General features: G+C 49.9%; 1 protein-coding gene across 1 annotated transcript; it reads left to right on the top strand.

Annotated features, from left to right (window-relative positions):
• Nucleotides 1-3,092: 3,092 nt before the first annotated feature.
• Nucleotides 3,093-16,027, top strand: DNPEP (aspartyl aminopeptidase). Its single transcript, XM_027514155.1, has 15 exons — nt 3,093-3,179; nt 3,782-3,875; nt 3,962-4,050; nt 4,146-4,259; nt 4,433-4,558; nt 4,779-4,909; nt 5,216-5,291; nt 5,400-5,507; nt 6,552-6,629; nt 7,559-7,642; nt 8,354-8,514; nt 8,922-8,961; nt 9,085-9,186; nt 15,358-15,525; nt 15,890-16,027. The coding sequence occupies exons 1-15, from the start codon at nt 3,174-3,176 to the stop codon at nt 15,938-15,940; spliced, it is 1,428 nt and encodes a 475-aa protein (XP_027369956.1). The 5' UTR covers nt 3,093-3,173; the 3' UTR covers nt 15,941-16,027.
• Nucleotides 16,028-17,647: the final 1,620 nt, after the last annotated feature.

Below are 17,647 nucleotides of genomic sequence, written 5' to 3'. Positions count from 1 at the left end.
TCCACATTGATTACCAGTGATAACAGCTCATCAGCTTCTGATTTGAACAGGGATACTTCTGTATTTCCCCACAATGTCTGCTCTAGATTTCTGGAAAACAGCCTTTATCCTTTCTCTTCTCGTTTTCTTGAGAGGATTTTGGTTTTGTTTTTTGTTTGGTTTTTTGGTGGTTCTTTTTTTTTTTTCGGCTGTGCTTGAACCTGCACTCTTGGCAGTGAAAGTGTGGAGTCCTAACCACTGGACCGCTAGGGAATTCCCTGGTTTTGTTTTTATTAAGACTGGATGTTCAATTTTTCAAACATTTACTTTCACTTTCACTTTTTAAGTTTTGCATTTTATTGATATTTGAATTGCTCACATTAACGTGTATTTTTTTAAAAACATGATACATTTTACTTATTTGAATTGTTTTTATTTATTTTTTATTCAAGTACAATTGATTTGCAATTGCTGTGAACAAGTACTCTTCTTTGTGATCAGAACATTAAAGAGTTCTGAGCTAAGTCTCCCTCCCTTACCCTGTTTGCATCCCTGTTTTTGCTCTTGTCACTGTCCTTGAATGTGTTCCTCCACCAGTAGCCAGCCTCTGGCTCCTCAGAGAGCAAGAATGTTCTCTTCATGTCCCACTCAGCAGTGAATTTTTATACATAATGGCATTCCAGGGAACAATGAGGGAACGCCATGAATTTAACCCATCACCTAGTGTGTATATTCCTGAATGTGCTTAGTCGCTCTGTTGGGTCCTACTCTTTGCAACCCCATGGACTGTAGCCCGCCAGGCTCCTCTGCCCATGGGGATTCTCCAGGCAAGAATACTGGAGTGGGTTGCCATGCCCTGCTCCAGGGGAATCTTCCCAACCCAGGAATTGAACCACAGTCTCCTGCATTGCAGGTGGATTCTTTAACAGCTGAGCTACCAGGGAAGCTCATATTCCTGAATACGACATTGCAATATCTATTCCTTTGAATTGAGGGCCGCAGGATCTTTCCAACTACTCCTCACTCCCTTGACATTCCTGCTACTGCTACTGCTAAGTCACATCAGTTGTGTCTGACTCTGTGCGACCCCATAGATGGCAGCCCACCAGGCTCCCGTCCCTGGGATTCTCCAGGCAAGAATACTGGAGTGGGTTGCCATTGATATTCCTACTCCAGTACATAAACAGCAGATTGCTCCATCAACCTGAAATCCCTGGAATGTTTTTAACACCCCTGGTAATTGGCCCCTATGTTGAACCTAGGGACCATCAAGAGTCCTGATCAGAGTCAATGGCTAGGCAAGGACCTGGGTTTTTTTTTTTTTTTTTTAATGTTAACTATACTCCAGTAAAAATTGGAGTATAGTTTACAATGTTGTGTTACTTTCTGCTGTACAGCAAGTGAATGTTATACATATACATATATACACTCCTTTTTAAGATTCTTTTCCCATATAGATCATTACAGAGTACTGAGTAGAGTTCCCTGTGCTATACAGTAGGTGCTTATTATCTATTTTATATACAGTAGTGTTTATATTGGAGAAGGCAATGGCACCCCACTCCAGTACTCTTGCCTGGAAAATCCCATGGACGGAGGAGCCTGGTAGGCTACAGTCCATGGGGTTGCTAAGAGTTGGACACGACTGAGCGACTTCACTTTCACTTTTCACTTTCATGCATTGGAGGAGGAAATGGCAACCCACTCCAGTGTTCTTGCCTGGAGAATCCCAGGGACAGAGGAGCCTGGTGGGCTTCCATCTATGGGGTCGAACAGAGTTGGACACGACTGATTCGACTTAGCAGTAACAGCAGCAGCAGTGTTTATACGTCAATCCCAATCTCTGATCTTATCCCTCCCCTCCTTCCTCCTTGGGAACCATAAGTTTGTTTTCTACATTTGTGACCATAGTTCTGTTTTGTAAATAAGTTGATTTGTAGCATATTTTTAGATTCCACATATAAGTGATGTCATATATTTGCCTTTCTTTGCCTTACCTCACTAAGTATGACAATCTCTGGGTCCATCCTTCTCATTGCAAATGGCATTGTATTATTGGGTTTTTTTATGACTGGGTAATATTCCATTGTATATATGTACCACATCTTCTTTATCCATCGATGCACATTTAGGTAGCATCCATGTCCCAGCTATTGGAAATAGGGCTGCAGTGAACATTGGGATGCATGCATCTTTTCTCTCTCTCTCTTTTTTTAAAATACTGATTTGGCTGTGCTGGGTCTTAGTTGTGGCATGTGGAATCTTTTTGTTGCTGAGTAGTGGCGCAGGCTTAGTTGTCTGCAACATGTGGGATCTTAGTTTCCGACCACGGATCAAAACCACATCCGCTGCACTGGAAGGCAGAGTCTGGTTAACCACGGAAGCACCAGGGAAGTCCCATGTATCTTTTGAAATATGACTTTCTCCAGATATATGGCCAGGAGTGGGATTGCTGGGCATATGCCGTATGTTAGCTCTACTTTTAGTTTTCTAAGGAACCTCCATACTGTTCTCCCTAGTGGATAGACCAATTTACATTCCCACCAACAGTGTAAGGGGATTCCCTTTTCTCCACACCCTCTGCAGCATTGATTGTAGATTTTAAAGTGATGGCCATTATAACCAAATGTGTTCCTGGGTTTTAAAAATTGCTACTTAACACTCTTGACATAGGAATATTGGAATTGCCTACAAGAATATATGGAGTTTGTCTTTTTCTGTCCTTTTTTTTTCTCTTCACAGCTGCTTTCGAGATCTAGTTCACTGACCAGGGACGGTAAAGATATAAAGTTGAAAGGGCAATGAAGATTAAACTACCTAGCGCATTAAGCTTTATTATAAAGCTAAAACTTATCGTCAGCCCTCCATAAACATTAACCATGTTGCTTTTATTACCACCAGAGTGCCTGTGGGGAGAGAGAGCACTTTGTACAACACCCAGGTGACCAGGTGAGCTGGCGGAGGCGTTTTCTCCTGGACTCCCTAACTTGGGGGTTGGGGGTTAAAGAATCGGGCCGGCCGTTCCAGGCTGTCCTAGCACCTCCGGGTCGGCAGAGGGCGTCCGCCACCCCCGTAGAAGGGGCGGAGGGCGGGGCGGGGCGAGCCTCAGGGCCGGGGCGGGGCTATAGCGGCGGGAGTCGGGGCGGGCTGTGCGCAGGGGCCGGGCACTCGGACGCAGGCCCACAAGTAAGGCCATGCAGGTAGGTGGCCTCTGTTCGTCCCCGACGAACTTCGATCCTAGACCCGCCCAGGTGCCCGCCCGGGTCCAAGCTCAGCAGCGCGCTTGCTGACGTGGGGGGCTCCCCTCGACCCTAAACGAAACCGAAAGTCTGATCCCAAGTGACTTTACCTTCCCGGGTTGTTCAGGGGTGAGACCCAGGTGGGGTGTTCCCTAGGGGACAGGGCTTTGGTTCTGGGGTGGGGTCACGCACGTGGTGTACGGGCCCGCTCAGAGTTAGGGGCCTCTGATTGCGAGCTCAGAGTTTGGGAACTGACCGGGATTTCCAGCTAGTCGGTCACGTGGGGATGGACTTGGTGGGGCCGGACTGAAACTCGGATTAGGGGGCGGGCCGTCTGGGACCGGCTGGGCCCGGAGCGCAGCGGGAGGGTTGTGATACTTTCCGGTGGGTTGGAGCCCGGCCTTCTGCGTCTCTTGGTGTGGGGAAAGGGGCGGAAGCCGAGGTCTGAGCCTGCGAGCCCTCACTCGGTGGGGATTGGCTGGAGAGGTTCCCGAAGCCGAGATGGGTCAGGGGTCTTAGACCTCGTAAGCGTATGAGCGCCCCCCCCGACCCCCGTCCCCTAGGTGGCCATGAGCGGCAGGGCCCGCAAAGAGGCGGTTCAGGCCGCGGCCCGGGAACTGCTCAAGTTCGTCAACCGGAGCCCCTCTCCTTTCCACGGTGAGTGACCAGGGCAGGGGGCGGGTAGGGAGCCGGTGTGCCTCCTCCCGGCTTCGATCAACCGTGAGAGGGTTCTTTCCCTACAGCGGTGGCCGAGTGCCGCAGTCGCCTCCTCCAGGCCGGCTTCCATGAACTCAAGGAGACCGAGAGCTGGGATATCAAGCCGGAGAGCAAGGTACTGGGGATGGGGTGGGGGCGGAGAGGTAGGAACCTGGGCTGGGGCTCTAAGTCCTGTGCTCTGGCTAATCCAGCTCGAAACCCCCACCCCAGTACTTCCTGACCAGGAACTCCTCCACCATCATCGCATTTGCTGTGGGGGGCCAGTACGTTCCCGGCAATGGTTTCAGCCTCATTGGGGCCCACACGGACAGTCCCTGCCTCCGGGTAAGGAAGAGGGGCTTCCCGGGAGAAGGGAGGCATCAGGGGGTGTGCAGAGAAGACTTGTCAGCTCCTTCCTCCACTCTTGGGGCCCTTCTGTGTCACACTACCCGTCCTCTCGGCGCCAAATCATGCCGCCTGGCCTTTTCTGAATACTTGTTCCCGGCTGTCCCACTCAGGTGAAACGGCGCTCTCGCCGCAGCCAGGTGGGCTTCCAGCAGGTTGGTGTGGAGACCTATGGTGGTGGGATCTGGAGCACCTGGTTTGACCGTGACCTGACCTTGGCTGGACGTGTCATTGTCAAGGTGGGGACTGGGGTTGGATCTGGGAGGCCCTGAGCTTCAGCTGCCTGAAGAATGACTGTCACCCCCCTTCAGGGAACCTGCAGAGAGCCCCCCAGGGAAGGGGGGAAGGGGCAGCCTGGGTCAGAGGACCACCTTGGTTAGTCTGGGTGAAGTAGGGGATTTAACCAGCTGCGGACGCAGGGCCCCCCAGCCTGGGCTGACCCTGCCTGTTTGGCCACAGTGCCCTACCTCAGGCCGGCTGGAGCAGCGGCTGGTGCACGTGGACAGGCCCATTCTTCGCATCCCGCACCTGGCCATCCACCTGCAGAGAAATGTCAATGAGAATTTTGGGCCCAACATGGAGATGCACTTGTGAGACAGGGTGAAGGTGGTGGTGGCCTGGAGCTGGGGAGGGTGTGGCGTGGGTGATGGTGGGGGGTGCCTGCTGGGATCTCAGAGACCACTCCCTAACAGTGGCCATGGTCAAGTTCTACCCCAGGGACCCAGCAGATGTCCAGGGCCCTGAGAGCTCTGCTTTGCTGAGAGGGAGCTGGGAATTGAGGGACCAGGGCAATTCCCCATCAGGGGATGCCTGAGCGCAGGGTCCTGATGCAGGGTGTCCCACCTGCTGTGTCCTCCAGCACTCCCCCCACGTCCCCCTCACATGTCTTCCCGCAGGGTCCCCATTCTTGCCACGTCCATCCAGGAGGAGCTGGAGAAGGGGACTCCTGAGCCAGGCCCCCTCAATGCTACAGTAAGAGCCACCTGCTCGTGGGGAGGGGCGCAGGGGGGAAGAGACTGGTTCCGGAGAAGGGGAGAGAGTGGGGAGTGAGCCCTCCTCTCAGCACCCCCTGCCCTGCAGGATGAGCGGCACCACTCGGTCCTCACGTCCCTTCTCTGCGCCCATCTGGGGCTGAGCCCCGAGGACATCTTGGAGATGGAACTGTGTCTCGCCGACACTCAGCCAGCGGTGAGGAACTCATGGGTGGGGACCCTGGGATTCCAGCCGGCGCGAGCATGTCTCCCCCTGAAGCGCTCATCACCTCTGCCAGTCCTTCGATTATACTCATCCCTGTTTTCCCTCATAGCTCAGTTGATAAAGAATCTGCCTGCAATGCAGGAGACCCCAGTTCGATTCCTGGGTCCAAGCACTGGAGAAGGGATCAGCTACCCACTCCAGTATTCTTGGGCTTCCCTGTGGCTCAGCTGGTAAAGAATCTGCCTGTAAGGCAGGAGACCTGGGTTTGATCCCTAGGTTGGGAAGATCCCCAGGAGAAGGGAATGGCTACCCACTTCAGTATTCTGGCTTGGAGAATTCCATGGACTGTATAGTCCATGGGGTTGCAAAGAGTCAACACAACTGAGCGGCTTTCACTTTCACTTCACTGTTTTCCCAGTAGAGACCACCCCGCTCTGCTTTCATGCAGTGATTCTCGAAAATAGCAGGTTTCCCACGCCAGGTCTGCCTACTCGGGCTGTTTGGGTGGGGGCATAAGCTTTCCACAACTTCCAGAGGAGTTTCTGCTACTGGGGTCCCTGTCCACTTTGACCTGTGCTGGCTCCAAACCTCTGAGGACGGGAGGCCTGGACGGGCACCGCCCCCCCTTCCTGGAGCCTGTCCTTGTATCTCTCCCAGTTGCTGACCGTAGGAGATGGCCATGTCTTTGGATGCTCGCCCATGTTTGACATGTGCTCAGCTTCTATTTCTCGCCTAGTCTCCTCTGTTTAGTTCCTTGGCGTTCTCCTTTTCTTGTTTGGTCTCTCCCTTGTCCTGTCCCGTAGGAACTGGTCAGGAGCCGCAGGCCTGCACCCTCCTGTCCCTCAGCTCCAGCCTGGCCCTTCTCCATCCTCCTCTCAGCTCAGCAAAGAGGGCTGAGTGCTCTAGGCCAGAGGGTGGGAGAGGTTGGGCAAGGAACCAAGGAGATGTATTCAAACGCAGCTCCTAGGGAGCAGGGAGAAGAGGCTGAGTCCTGGGGGGGGGATGAAGATCAGGATGACCGTCCTGTCTTTCTAGGTCCTGGGTGGTGCCTACGAGGAGTTCATTTTTGCCCCTCGGCTGGACAACCTGCACAGCTGCTTCTGTGCCCTGCAGGTGAGGAGCGGGGCACTCCCAGGAGCACTGCGCGGGAGGACCGCCTTGAGTCCTATGGGTCATGAGAAGACCCCTGATGCGGGTGGACCATGGGGAGAGGCCTAAATGCCTCAGCCTCAGTGTCGCTCCTCTGGGCCCCATCTTTGCACTGGCTGGGCTGGAGGGATGAGGTCGACAGGAGGGTTGTTCAGGGCCTCACAGAGACTTGTCCTGCTTCCAAGTTAAGCTCTGCTTTAAAGGAAAGACCCTAGCATCCTGTATAGCAGTATCTTCCCCTCCCTTTAGCCTTCCCCCCCAAGCCCTGGCTTAAGCCCACCCAGCCGCCTTTGAGCCTTGGCATCTCATTGGGTGGCTGCATTGATATTCCCCACCTTCTTTCTACCCTGGTCACTTCCTCCTCCTCCTCACCTATCACCCCTGCTCTTCCCTCTGTCCTTTCCGTTCTCCCCTTTGCACCCCGTCCTGTTCTCAGAGACAGGCTTTGGGCTGTAACTGAGACCAGAGCCAGACCTGGGATTCATAGCCACTTGCGCTGCCAGCCAGCCAGTCGCATCACCTCAACGGAGTCACAGTCACCTCTTTGGCCCTTAGTGTCCTTGCCGAGACCAACTAGTTTACATGACCTGTCTGGTCCTTTTGACTTGCTAGGGTTCTCAGCCCTTCCTCTCCATCTTACACACCCTCCTGCCTTTTGTGTGGGAAGGCATGTGAGGGAGGAGAGGGAGCTTTTCCCCCATCTCGTCGAAAAGGCCCCCCGCATGTCTTCCCACCCAGCAGCGCCCTGAGAGATGCAGCCCGGTGACCGCTGGAGCCCGCTTCACTCAGGCCTTGATGGTGGGAGGCGAGCAAGTGAGCCTCCCAGGTGTTGGTGGGCTGAGTTATGGAAGGAGGAGTGGGGAGGACGATGCTTTTGCCTGCTCTCCCAACAGGCCTTGATCGATTCCTGCTCAGCCCCTGCCTCTCTGGCCGCGGATCCCCACGTGCGCATGATCGCCCTCTACGACAATGAAGAGGTGCTTGGGGAGCTCTGGGGAGGGTCTTCTCCGGGGAGTCTTGTGCAGCCAGTGGTATCCAGCAGCTGCCACGGGCCAGGGCTCTTCTGGAGGCTCCAGGGATGAGCCAGACACTGCCTGTGCTTGCTCAGCTCTCGGTGTGCCCTCTGGCTCAGCTTGTACCTGCTCCTAGTGTGACGACAACTCCCATGTCTCTGGGTGCCACGTGGTGAGTTCCTGGAGGACAGGGACTCTGCCCTTTCGCACTAGCAGCCCCAGGGCCTGGCGCAGGCTGGGTCCTCACCCTGCCTGGGTTGGGGTGCTTGGGTTAGGGTGCCAGCTGAGACGCCTACACAGCTACACAGCTTCCTGTAACCGCACACGTCAGGGTTAGCAGCTCCTGTCACATGCACGAAAGAAGATTGACCAGGGAGTTGGGGCACCTGGGCTTGAACCCCAGATGGTCAGGGGATAAGGAAGGCAGCCAGGAATGGAAGTGGATTGGACAATTCTCTTTCTCCCCTGGACATGGCCAAGCATTAGACGGTGGCCCCAGCTCACCATCAGCTTTTTGGTGGTATAGGGTTGGGGAAGTGGCTGATAACAGTCTGCATTCCCACCCACTGATTAAGTGGGGGTTCTGAGCCAGTTTGGGCAGTGGGCCCCTCTTCCTGGCCTCCAGCTCCAGACCCCCAGACCAGACCCCCAGAGCCGGGCCTCTGTTGTCACCAGGTGGGGTCAGAGAGTGCACAGGGCGCACAGTCACTGCTGACGGAGCTGGTGCTGCGGCGGATCTCGGCTTCGCCCCAGCACCTGACGGCCTTCGAGGAAGCCATCCCCAAGTCCTACATGATCAGCGCAGACATGGCCCATGCCGTGCACCCCAACTACCTGTGAGTCTCCTGCACTGGGCATACAGGCCTCACATAGCTGGAGACTGGAGCGCGGCCTGCCTTCAGGCTCAGCCCTGGGCTTGGGGCTCCGCCTCTCCCCTTCCCCTTCCTCCTCATTCTGCCAGGAGGTTCCGTGGGGATTTCCTTTTGACTGCTCTGTAGCCTGACTTGGTCAAAGTCACGTCATGCCTAACCCATCCAAAGAGGCTCTGTCTACAGACTTACTTCTGTACACACCCCCCCGCCCCCAGTTGCAAGAGGCTGCCTGGAGCCCTGTGTTTAGCTTGACTCTGAGGTCCTGCAGACTGGGTGGGAAAGAATGCCGTATTAGCAATGTCTGCCGTGAGCGAGTGGTGCATGTTGACAGCTGCTGTTGGCCATCCCTGGCCCTTCTCGGTCTCTTACAGGGACAAGCATGAGGAGAACCACAGGCCCTTATTCCACAAGGTGAGGCGCTCCTGCTTCTCCTCTGGTGTCTGGAGGCCTGACTGTTTCCAGGCCCTGTCCTATTCCTCTGGACCTGTCAGGCATCTCTGCCTCCCTCTCAACTCCTGGTTTCCCTCTCCCCAGGGCCCTGTGATCAAGGTGAACAGCAAGCAACGCTATGCCTCAAATGCGGTTTCAGAGGCCCTGATCCGAGAGGTGGCCAGCAGTGTCGGGGTGCCCCTGCAGGTGAGGATGGACCCTGCCTGGGAAGGTGGGGTTGGGGGCACAGGCAGATGGTCCCCCAGTAAGGAGGGCCTGGTAGACAGTCTTTAGTGGAGGAGGGTCCTAGTTGAGTGAGGAGCAGTGGGGTTGGATATACCCCCACCAGAGCCAGGAACTGTTCCCAGAGCCAGGAACAGTTCTGGTTCTGACGGGATGCTAGTCCTGTGACCCTGGACTCGTCTCCTGATTTCCCTTGATTTTGTTTCCACTCCTGGAAAATGGGGTTGAAGGTGCAGTGTCCTCGTGGCAAATGGAGAGTTAGTCCTACCGCTTTCCCACCCAGCACCTCCAGCTCCCCTGTGTCTCTCTTACACGCCCTGGGGGCTTCCATAAGAGAAGTTCAGGGCCAGGAAACCTGGAACTCATTGTCACTCTTGCTTTGGCAACGGCCCATCTAGTCAGAGAGAGAGGGAGGGAGGGAAAAATATGCAATGATTAAGATCTATGTTAGGATAATATATGTTTCAAGGGCTGGAGCCCAGGTGGTCCGGTGATAGACATAGCAGGGAGGTCCTAATAAGTTAGGACTAGACATCCTGAACTCCAGCCTAGGGCTCGCTCTGCCCATATAGCTTCCCCCACCTCACACTGTAGAACTGAGTTGTTCCATTCTCAGTAAGGCCTCTCTGAGGAGGTGACATTTGAGCTGAGACCTAAGCATTGAGAATGAGGCTGCTATGAGTAAATAGCATCCCTGCCTGAGGATGAGAATTAGTCACTCAGTCGTGTCTGAGTCTTTGTGACCCCATGGACTACAGCCCGCCAGGCTCCGCTGTCCATGGAATTCTCTAGGCAAGAATACTGGAGTGGCTTGCCATTTCCTTCTCCAGGGGATCTTTCTGACCCAGGGATTGAACCCGAGTCTCCTGCATTGCAGGCAAATTCTTTACTGTCTGAGCCACCAGGGAAGCCCCAAGGCAAAAGCCCCCAGTGGGCAGGAGTGATCTTGGTCCATTAGGAGCAGCCAGAGCTGAGAGCATGAGGGGGAGGAGCCAGTCTTGCTGGGCCTCCTAGGCAGGAAGGGTGTTTGGATCTTTTGCTAAGGCAGTAGGAGGACATTGGGGGATTTCTCTTCAACAGCTTACAGCAGAAGCAGGGCATGTGTACTTTAGAAAATATAAATGGAAATGAGAAAATAAAACATTAATCCCAAGAGATTTGTACGTACTCTTCCAGATTTTTTTCTATGTATATACTTAACACACGTTTTGTTAAAAAAAAAATGAAATCATCTTGGATATATCTTCTGTTTCCTCTTTTCACTCAGTGTTCTCCATCTTTCTACTTCAGAAAATTTTAGTTTCCGTAAATTTATGTCTCATTTCATACACAGATCATTTTCAGTTATCCCCAAAGCATTCTTTACAGTCTGTCCCACTTAGGTTTCCAGTCCAGGATCGTGTGTTATATCTGGCTGTTTATCTAGCATAGCTACCCCACCTACTTTTGTTGTTGTTCTTCTTTTTTTAAATAACATTGACTTATTGAAGAAACCAGGCTCATCATCCCATGTGATGTCTCCTTCCTTTTTGGATTTTCCTGGTTGCTTCCTCATGGTGTCATTGAGTTTAAGCCTCTAGCCCGTGTATTTCCTGCAATCTAGAATTCATATCTAAAGGCTTGATGGATTCAGGTTAAACCTTTTTGGCCAGAAGACATCGTGAGAGGTGTGTCCTCCACGTTGTCTCACCCACATACTATCTGGGTGATTCACCCGTAGTGATAATAAGGTTGATCACCACACTGGGAGGGTTGCCCTCAGTCCCTCCGCTGCGTGGAGGTATTTCTCCTTTGACCGGACAGTAACCTGTACAAGTGATGAGCTTCCCATCAATCAGACAAGTGCTGAGTTTTAACACTAATTGATAATCCTTGCCTAAGTCCATAATTTCATCAGTGTTTACTGAAGAAATGCCCCCGTCCATTTTTTTTATTCCTTTTGCATTTATTAGCTATCATTCTTCTGTGAAGTAGAACTTTCTCCCATCCAGTAGGGCCATTTGATTATTGTGAAGTATGGTTGCTCCTGGAAAGTTAGGACAAATACTTACTGTTCCCTTTAATAACCAGTTTTCAAGGTGAAGTGTTTTCATGGCTGCCTCCCTTTTTGATGGTCTTGTAAATTGAGAATCATAGATTTCCGCTGGTTCAGGTGGATCTGGTCCACATAGTCATGTCATTTCACGCTCAAATTGTCGTGACTTTGACCAGCGGGAGTCCTTTCCACATAACTCCTGTGTTCTCTGTCATGACTCTGGGTAGTTGTCTTGCTTTTTGGCCCAAGAGGAAATTTCAGGCTCATCTTGCTCATTTCTCTCCCCAGACTTGGTGGCCTTTGATGGATATTGATGTCAGAGGCTTGTCTAGCATCATGAGTGTTCTTTGTTATTGTGGGGGCGGGGGGAGGAATGCTTTGGGGTCATTTCTAAGGACATAGGAAAAATGTACATATTTTAAAAATCGTGAGTTAATACTGCGATTTTCATTTTTAAAAAAAGAACAGTTACTACTTGGTTTTGTAATTTTCTTTTATGTGGAAAATCTTGATGTCTATCATCGTTATTATAATGGTATGTTTACCATCACATATTTACTTTTGTTTACCAGAATACAAATCAAGTAGTTTAAAACTTCCCATAGCTATATTTTTAAAACCACTAAGATTCAGATCAGATCAGATCAGATCAGTCGCTCAGTCGTGTCCGACTCTTTGCGACCCCATGAATCGCAGCACGCCAGGCCTCCCAGTCCATCACCAACTCCCGGAGTTCACTCAGACTCACGTCCATCGAGTCAGTGATGCCATCCAGCCATCTCATCCTCTGTCCTCCCCTTCTCCTCCTGCCCCCAATCCCTCCCAGCATCACAGTCTTTTCCAATGAGTCAACTCTTTGCATGAGGTGGCCAAAGTACTGGAGTTTCAGCTTTAGCATCATTCCTTCCAAAGAAATCCCAGGGCTGATCTCCTTCAGAATGGACTGGTTGGATCTCCTTGCAGTCCAAGGGACTCTCAAGAGTCTTCTCCAACACCACAGTTCAAAGGCATCAATTCTTCAGTGCTCAGCCTTCTTCACAGTCCAACTCTCACATCCATACATGACCACAGGAAAAACCATAGCCTTGACTAGACGAACCTTTATTGGCAAAGTAATGTCTCTGCTTTTGAATATGCTATCTAGGTTGGTTATAACTTTCCTTCCAAGGAGTAAGTATCTTTTAATTTCATGGCTGCAGTCACCATCTGCAGTGATTTTGGAGACAAAATAAAGTCTGACACTGTTTCCACTGTTTCCCCATCTAGTTCCCATGAAGTGATGGGACCGGATGCCATGATCTTCGTTTTCTGAATGTTGAGCTTTAAGCCAACTTTTTCACTCTCCACTTTCTCTTTCATCAAGAGGCTTTTTAGTTCCTCTTCACTTTCTGCCATAAGGGTGGTGTCATCTGCATATCTGAGGTTATTGATATTTCTCCCTGCAATCTTGATTCCAGCTTGTGTTTCTTCCAGTCCAGCGTTTCTCATGATGTACTCTGCATATAAGTTAAATAAACAGGGTGACAATATACAGCCTTAACGAATTCCTTTTCCTATTTGGAACCAGTCTGTTGTTCCATGTCCAGTTCTAACTGTTGCTTCCTGACCTGCATACAAATTTCTCAGGAGGCAGATCAGGTGGTCTGGTATTCCCATCTCTTTCAGAATTTTCCACAGTTTATTGTGATCCACACAGTCAAAGGCTTTAGCATAGTCAATAAAGCAGAAATAGATGCTTTTCTGGAACTCTCGTGCTTTTTCCATGATCCAGCGGATGTTGGCAATTTGATCTCTGGTTCCTCTGCCTTTTCTAAAACCAGCTTGAACATCAGGAAGTTCACGGTTCACATATTGCTGAAGCCTGGCTTGGAGAATTTTGAGCATTACTTTACTAGTGTGTGAGATGAGTGCAATTGTGCAGTCGTTTGAGCATTCTTTGGCATTGCCTTTCTTTGGGATTGGAATGAAAACTGACCTTTTTCAGTCCTGTGGCCACTGCTGAGTTTTCCAAATTTGCTAGCATGTTGAGTGCAGCACTTTCACAGCATCATCTTTCAGGATTTGGAATAGCTCAACTGGAATTCTATCACCTCCACTAGATTTGTTCGTAGTGGGCTTTCTAAGGCCCACTTGACTTCACGTTCCAGGATGTCTGGCTCTAGGTCAGTGATCACACCATCGTGATTATCTGGGTCGTGAAGATCTTTTTTGTACAGTTCTTCTCTGTATTCTTGCCACCTCTTCTTAATATCTTCTGCTTCTGTTAGGTCCATACTATTTCTGTCCTTTATCAAGCTCATCTTTGCATGAAATGTTCCTTTGGTATCTCTGATTTTCTTGAAGAGATCCCTAGTCTTTCCCATTCTGTTGTTTTCCTCTATTTCTTTGCATTGATCGCTGAAGAAGGCTTTCTTATCTCTTCTTGCTATTCTTTGGAACTCTGCATTCAGATGTTTATATCTTTCCTTTTCTCCTTTGCTTTTCGCTTCTCTTCTTTTCACAGCTATTTGTAAGGCCTCCCCAGACAACCATTTTGCTTTTTTGCATTTCTTTTCCAAGGGGGTGGTCTTGATCCCTGTCTCCTGTACAATGTCACGAACCTCATTCCATAGTTCATCAGGCACTCTATCTATCAAATCTAGGCCCTTAAATCTATTTCTCGCTTCCACTGCATAATCATAAGGGATTTGATTTAGGTCATACCTGAATGGTCTAGTGGTTTTCCCTACTTTCTTCAATTTCAGTCTGAATTTGGCAATAAGGAGTTCATGGTCTGAGCCACAGTCAGCTCCTGGTCTTGTTTTTGCTGACTGTATAGAGCTTCTCCATCTTTGGCTGCAAAGCATATAATCAATCTGATTTCGGTGTTGACCATCTGGTGATGTCCATGTATAGAGTCTTCTCTTGTGTTGTTGGAAGAGGGTGTTTGTTATGACCAGTGCATTTTCTTGGCAAAACTCTATCAGTCTTTGCCCTGCTTCATTCCATATTCCAAGGCCAAATTTGCCTGTTACTCCAGGTGTTTCTTGCATTCCAGTCCCCTATAATGAAAAGGACATCTTTTTTGGGTGTTAGTTCTAAAAGGTCTTCTAGGTCTTCATAGAACCATTCAACTTCAGCTTCTTCAGCGTTACTGGTTGGGGCATAGACTTGGATTACTGTGATATTGAATGGTTTGCCTTGGAAATGAACAGAGATCATTTTGTCGTTTTTGAGATTGCATCCAAGTACTGCATTTCAGACTCTTTTGTTGACCGTGATGGCCACTCCATTTCTTCTGAGGGATTCCTGCCTGCAGTAGTAGATATAATGGTCATCTGAGTTAAATTCACCCATTCCAGTCCATTTCAGTTCACTGATTCCTAGAATGTCGACATTCACTCTTGCCATCTCTTGTTTGACCACTTCCAATTTGCCTTACATTCCAGGTTCCTATGCAATATTGCTCTTTACAGCATCGGACCTTGCTTCTATCACCAGTCACATCCACAGCTGGGTATTCTTTTTGCTTTGGCTCCATCCCTTCATTCTTTCTGGAGTTATTTCTCCACTGATCTCCAGTAGCATATTGGGCACCTACTGACCTGGGGAGTTTCTCTTTCAGTATCCTATCATTTTGCCTTTTCATACTGTTCATGGCGTTCTCAAGGCAAGAATATGAAGTGGTTTGCCATTCCCTTCTCCAGTGGACCACATTCTGTCAGATCTCTCTGTAAGATTACTGAGTGACTTTTCTTTATGTGTGGGTGGGGTGGGGGTGCATGTTACGAAGCAAGGGGACATAAAGGGTACATATATATTTCCAGTCCCCCTGCCCGCTGCGTGGGGAATGGATTGTGTGAAAGGCAGTACGAGGTAGTTAGAACTGCGCTGGTGGTAATGCAGATGGAGAGAATGGGACCGATTCAGAATATCCTGTCCTTCGGGCCTGCCTTAGTGTCAGCCTTGGGACTTTACACCGGTCACGTCCACTCTTTGGGGAGGTCGGAGTGGACGTTGTACCAGACTCCTTTCAGCCCCTCAGTTCTAAGGTGACTTCCTCCTGGGTCTTAAGAAACAGGTGTTACATGTTGCTCGTGAACGGCCCTTCCTCTCCGCAGGATCTCATGGTCCGGAATGACTCGCCCTGCGGCACCACCATCGGACCTATCTTGGCCTCTCGGCTAGGTCTGCGGGTGCTGGATTTAGGCAGCCCCCAGCTGGCCATGCATTCCATCCGGGAGACAGCCTGCACCACAGGAGTACTCCAGACCATCACTCTCTTTAAGGTGACTCTGAACCCTCTCCCCCGTCACTGTGGAAGCCAGGCTCCCTCCCCATCTGGTACCTGGATCAGTCCTGGGGCACCATCACCAAATGAGCGGCCCGTGCACGGGGCTGGTTGTCTTAGTGCTACCGTGTAGGCAAAGTAGGGTCCCCCTTCTTCTCAAAGCTCAGGGGCCCTCATCAGCCCCCAGAGGATAATGAAAAGTTGGAGAGGAGATTGGGGATGAGAAGACTGACAGCAGTCAACTGTGGGCGAAGCAACTATGCCTTCCTCTCTTGCTGGGCTGTGTTGGTAGACAGTGAGCAGTGGGGCACCCCCCATCTGGTCTCCACTAACCACAAATCCCATGTTGCCTTCTCTTTTAGGGCTTCTTTGAGCTGTTCCCTTCTCTGAGCCGTAGCCTCCTGGTAGACTGAGACCTCTGGAGAAACTTCTCTCACACGTGAGAGGGGAAGTTCTCAGCTGAGCTGAAGCTGGATTATTAAAGTGGATTTTTCACTCAAGCTCATTCCGTTGCACTTATTTGGAGGTTGGCGGGGTGGGGGGTTCAGGCCTGGCTTAAACCTCTGAGTGCAGAACAGGCGGGGAAGTTAGGGTACAGGTAGAGGAGGCCGCAGATCCTGGGAGAGCTCATGGAGACTGGATTTCAAGTCTGTTTTTCTTTTTTCTTAAGCTCATGCCTAAGTGAAGAGGTGGGTGAGTTCACAGTGGGAAGGTCACGTCTTCTCCCATCCCCAGTCCTTCCATTCCCAGAATAGTTTGGGAGCCCAGCCTGGCCCTCAGGTCTGAGTGCTCAGCGTTAGATGCCCCCAGAGCCTCCCTGGGCGGCTCAGGCTGTTCCCCTTTGCACCCATCCCTTTCCCACCCCTCCCAGGCACTGCCAGGAGAGGGACAGAGTCTGGGCTTCAGCTTTGCCCTTCATCATCCTTCACTTAGCAGCTGCTGCTGTTACTTGATTGTTAACATATGACCAAGAAACAATTATCACTGAAAAAAATCAAAATAGGAAAAGTCCACAAGTCTACTTGTAAACTCTTCTATCAAAATAATTGTGCTAAGTGGTGTCTTTCCAACTTTTTGGTTACCAATGCAAAAATTAATTTGTATATAAATACAACCATTTAGGTTTTAAAAAACAGTAAGATGCATAAAATAATAATGATGCCTGTAGGATTTAAAATACATATGATTAAACTGTATAACCACAATAGCATAAAACTATGGAGAGAGAAATGTGTTAAAGTGTGCTTAAGTGTGTTTAAACTTAAGTATCTTGCTATGTTCAGGAGGAGAGGGAAGGAATCAGTTCAATACTATCCTTTGAAGTCAAGGATTTATATTGTAGTTTTTAGGAAAGACACTAAAATAGAGTTTGAGTCAATAGCTTCTATTAGGGGTTGGATTGTCCCCTGAAAGATGCTGAAATCCTAAGCCCCCAGGATCTATCGATGCAATGTTATTTGGGAAAAGGGTCCTGCTGATGATCAAGTTAAGATGAGGTCATTATAGGGATCCCTCATCCAACAGGACTGTGTCCTTATAAAAAGGGGAAATTTGGACACACAGAGATGCATAGAGTGAAAGAGATGAGGAGACCGCAAGAGTGCCATGTGAAAGTGGAGGAGCAGAGTGTTGCAGGTACAAGCCAAGGCATGTCAGAGATGACCAGCAAACCACAGGAAACTAGGAAGAGGCAAGGAAGGATTCCCCTACAGGTTTCAGAGGGAGCATGGCCCTGCCAACACCTGGATTTCAGACTCCCAAGCCTCCAGACTGTAAGAGACCAAATTTCCATTGTGTTAAGCCAGCCAGTTCATGGTACTTTATTACAGCAGCCTGAGGAAACAAATGCGACTTCAAACTAATTGAGTGAGGAAAATGGGATAATAAAAAATAATCGGTCTATTCTGCAACTTCGCTTCAGATGGTTCAGCAAAACCATATTATGTATATGTGTGTGTGCTATCGAATAGTAAAATAGGTTGGCTCTAAGTTAAAAAGCATTGACTCTAAGTGGAGAGATTGAGGGTGTTCATTGTACTATTTTTTTTTTCAAATTTTGTATGTTTGAACATTTTTATACTAAAAATGTGGGGAAATTTTTTTAAAATTCAGAAGGAGAA

This window comes from Bos indicus x Bos taurus, chromosome 2, assembly GCF_003369695.1.
Source record: "Bos indicus x Bos taurus breed Angus x Brahman F1 hybrid chromosome 2, Bos_hybrid_MaternalHap_v2.0, whole genome shotgun sequence".
Classification (NCBI taxonomy): Eukaryota; Metazoa; Chordata; class Mammalia; order Artiodactyla; family Bovidae; genus Bos; species Bos indicus x Bos taurus.
This window is presented reverse-complemented; position numbering and strand designations above follow the sequence as displayed.

Bases quoted from the DNA above. Each gene is read 5' to 3' on its own strand.
- DNPEP (XM_027514155.1), top strand. The intron at 4,051-4,145 runs GTACTGGGGATG...CCCCCACCCCAG, and splicing joins ATATCAAGCCGGAGAGCAAG to TACTTCCTGACCAGGAACTC. The intron at 9,187-15,357 runs GTGAGGATGGAC...TCCTCTCCGCAG, and splicing joins GTGTCGGGGTGCCCCTGCAG to GATCTCATGGTCCGGAATGA.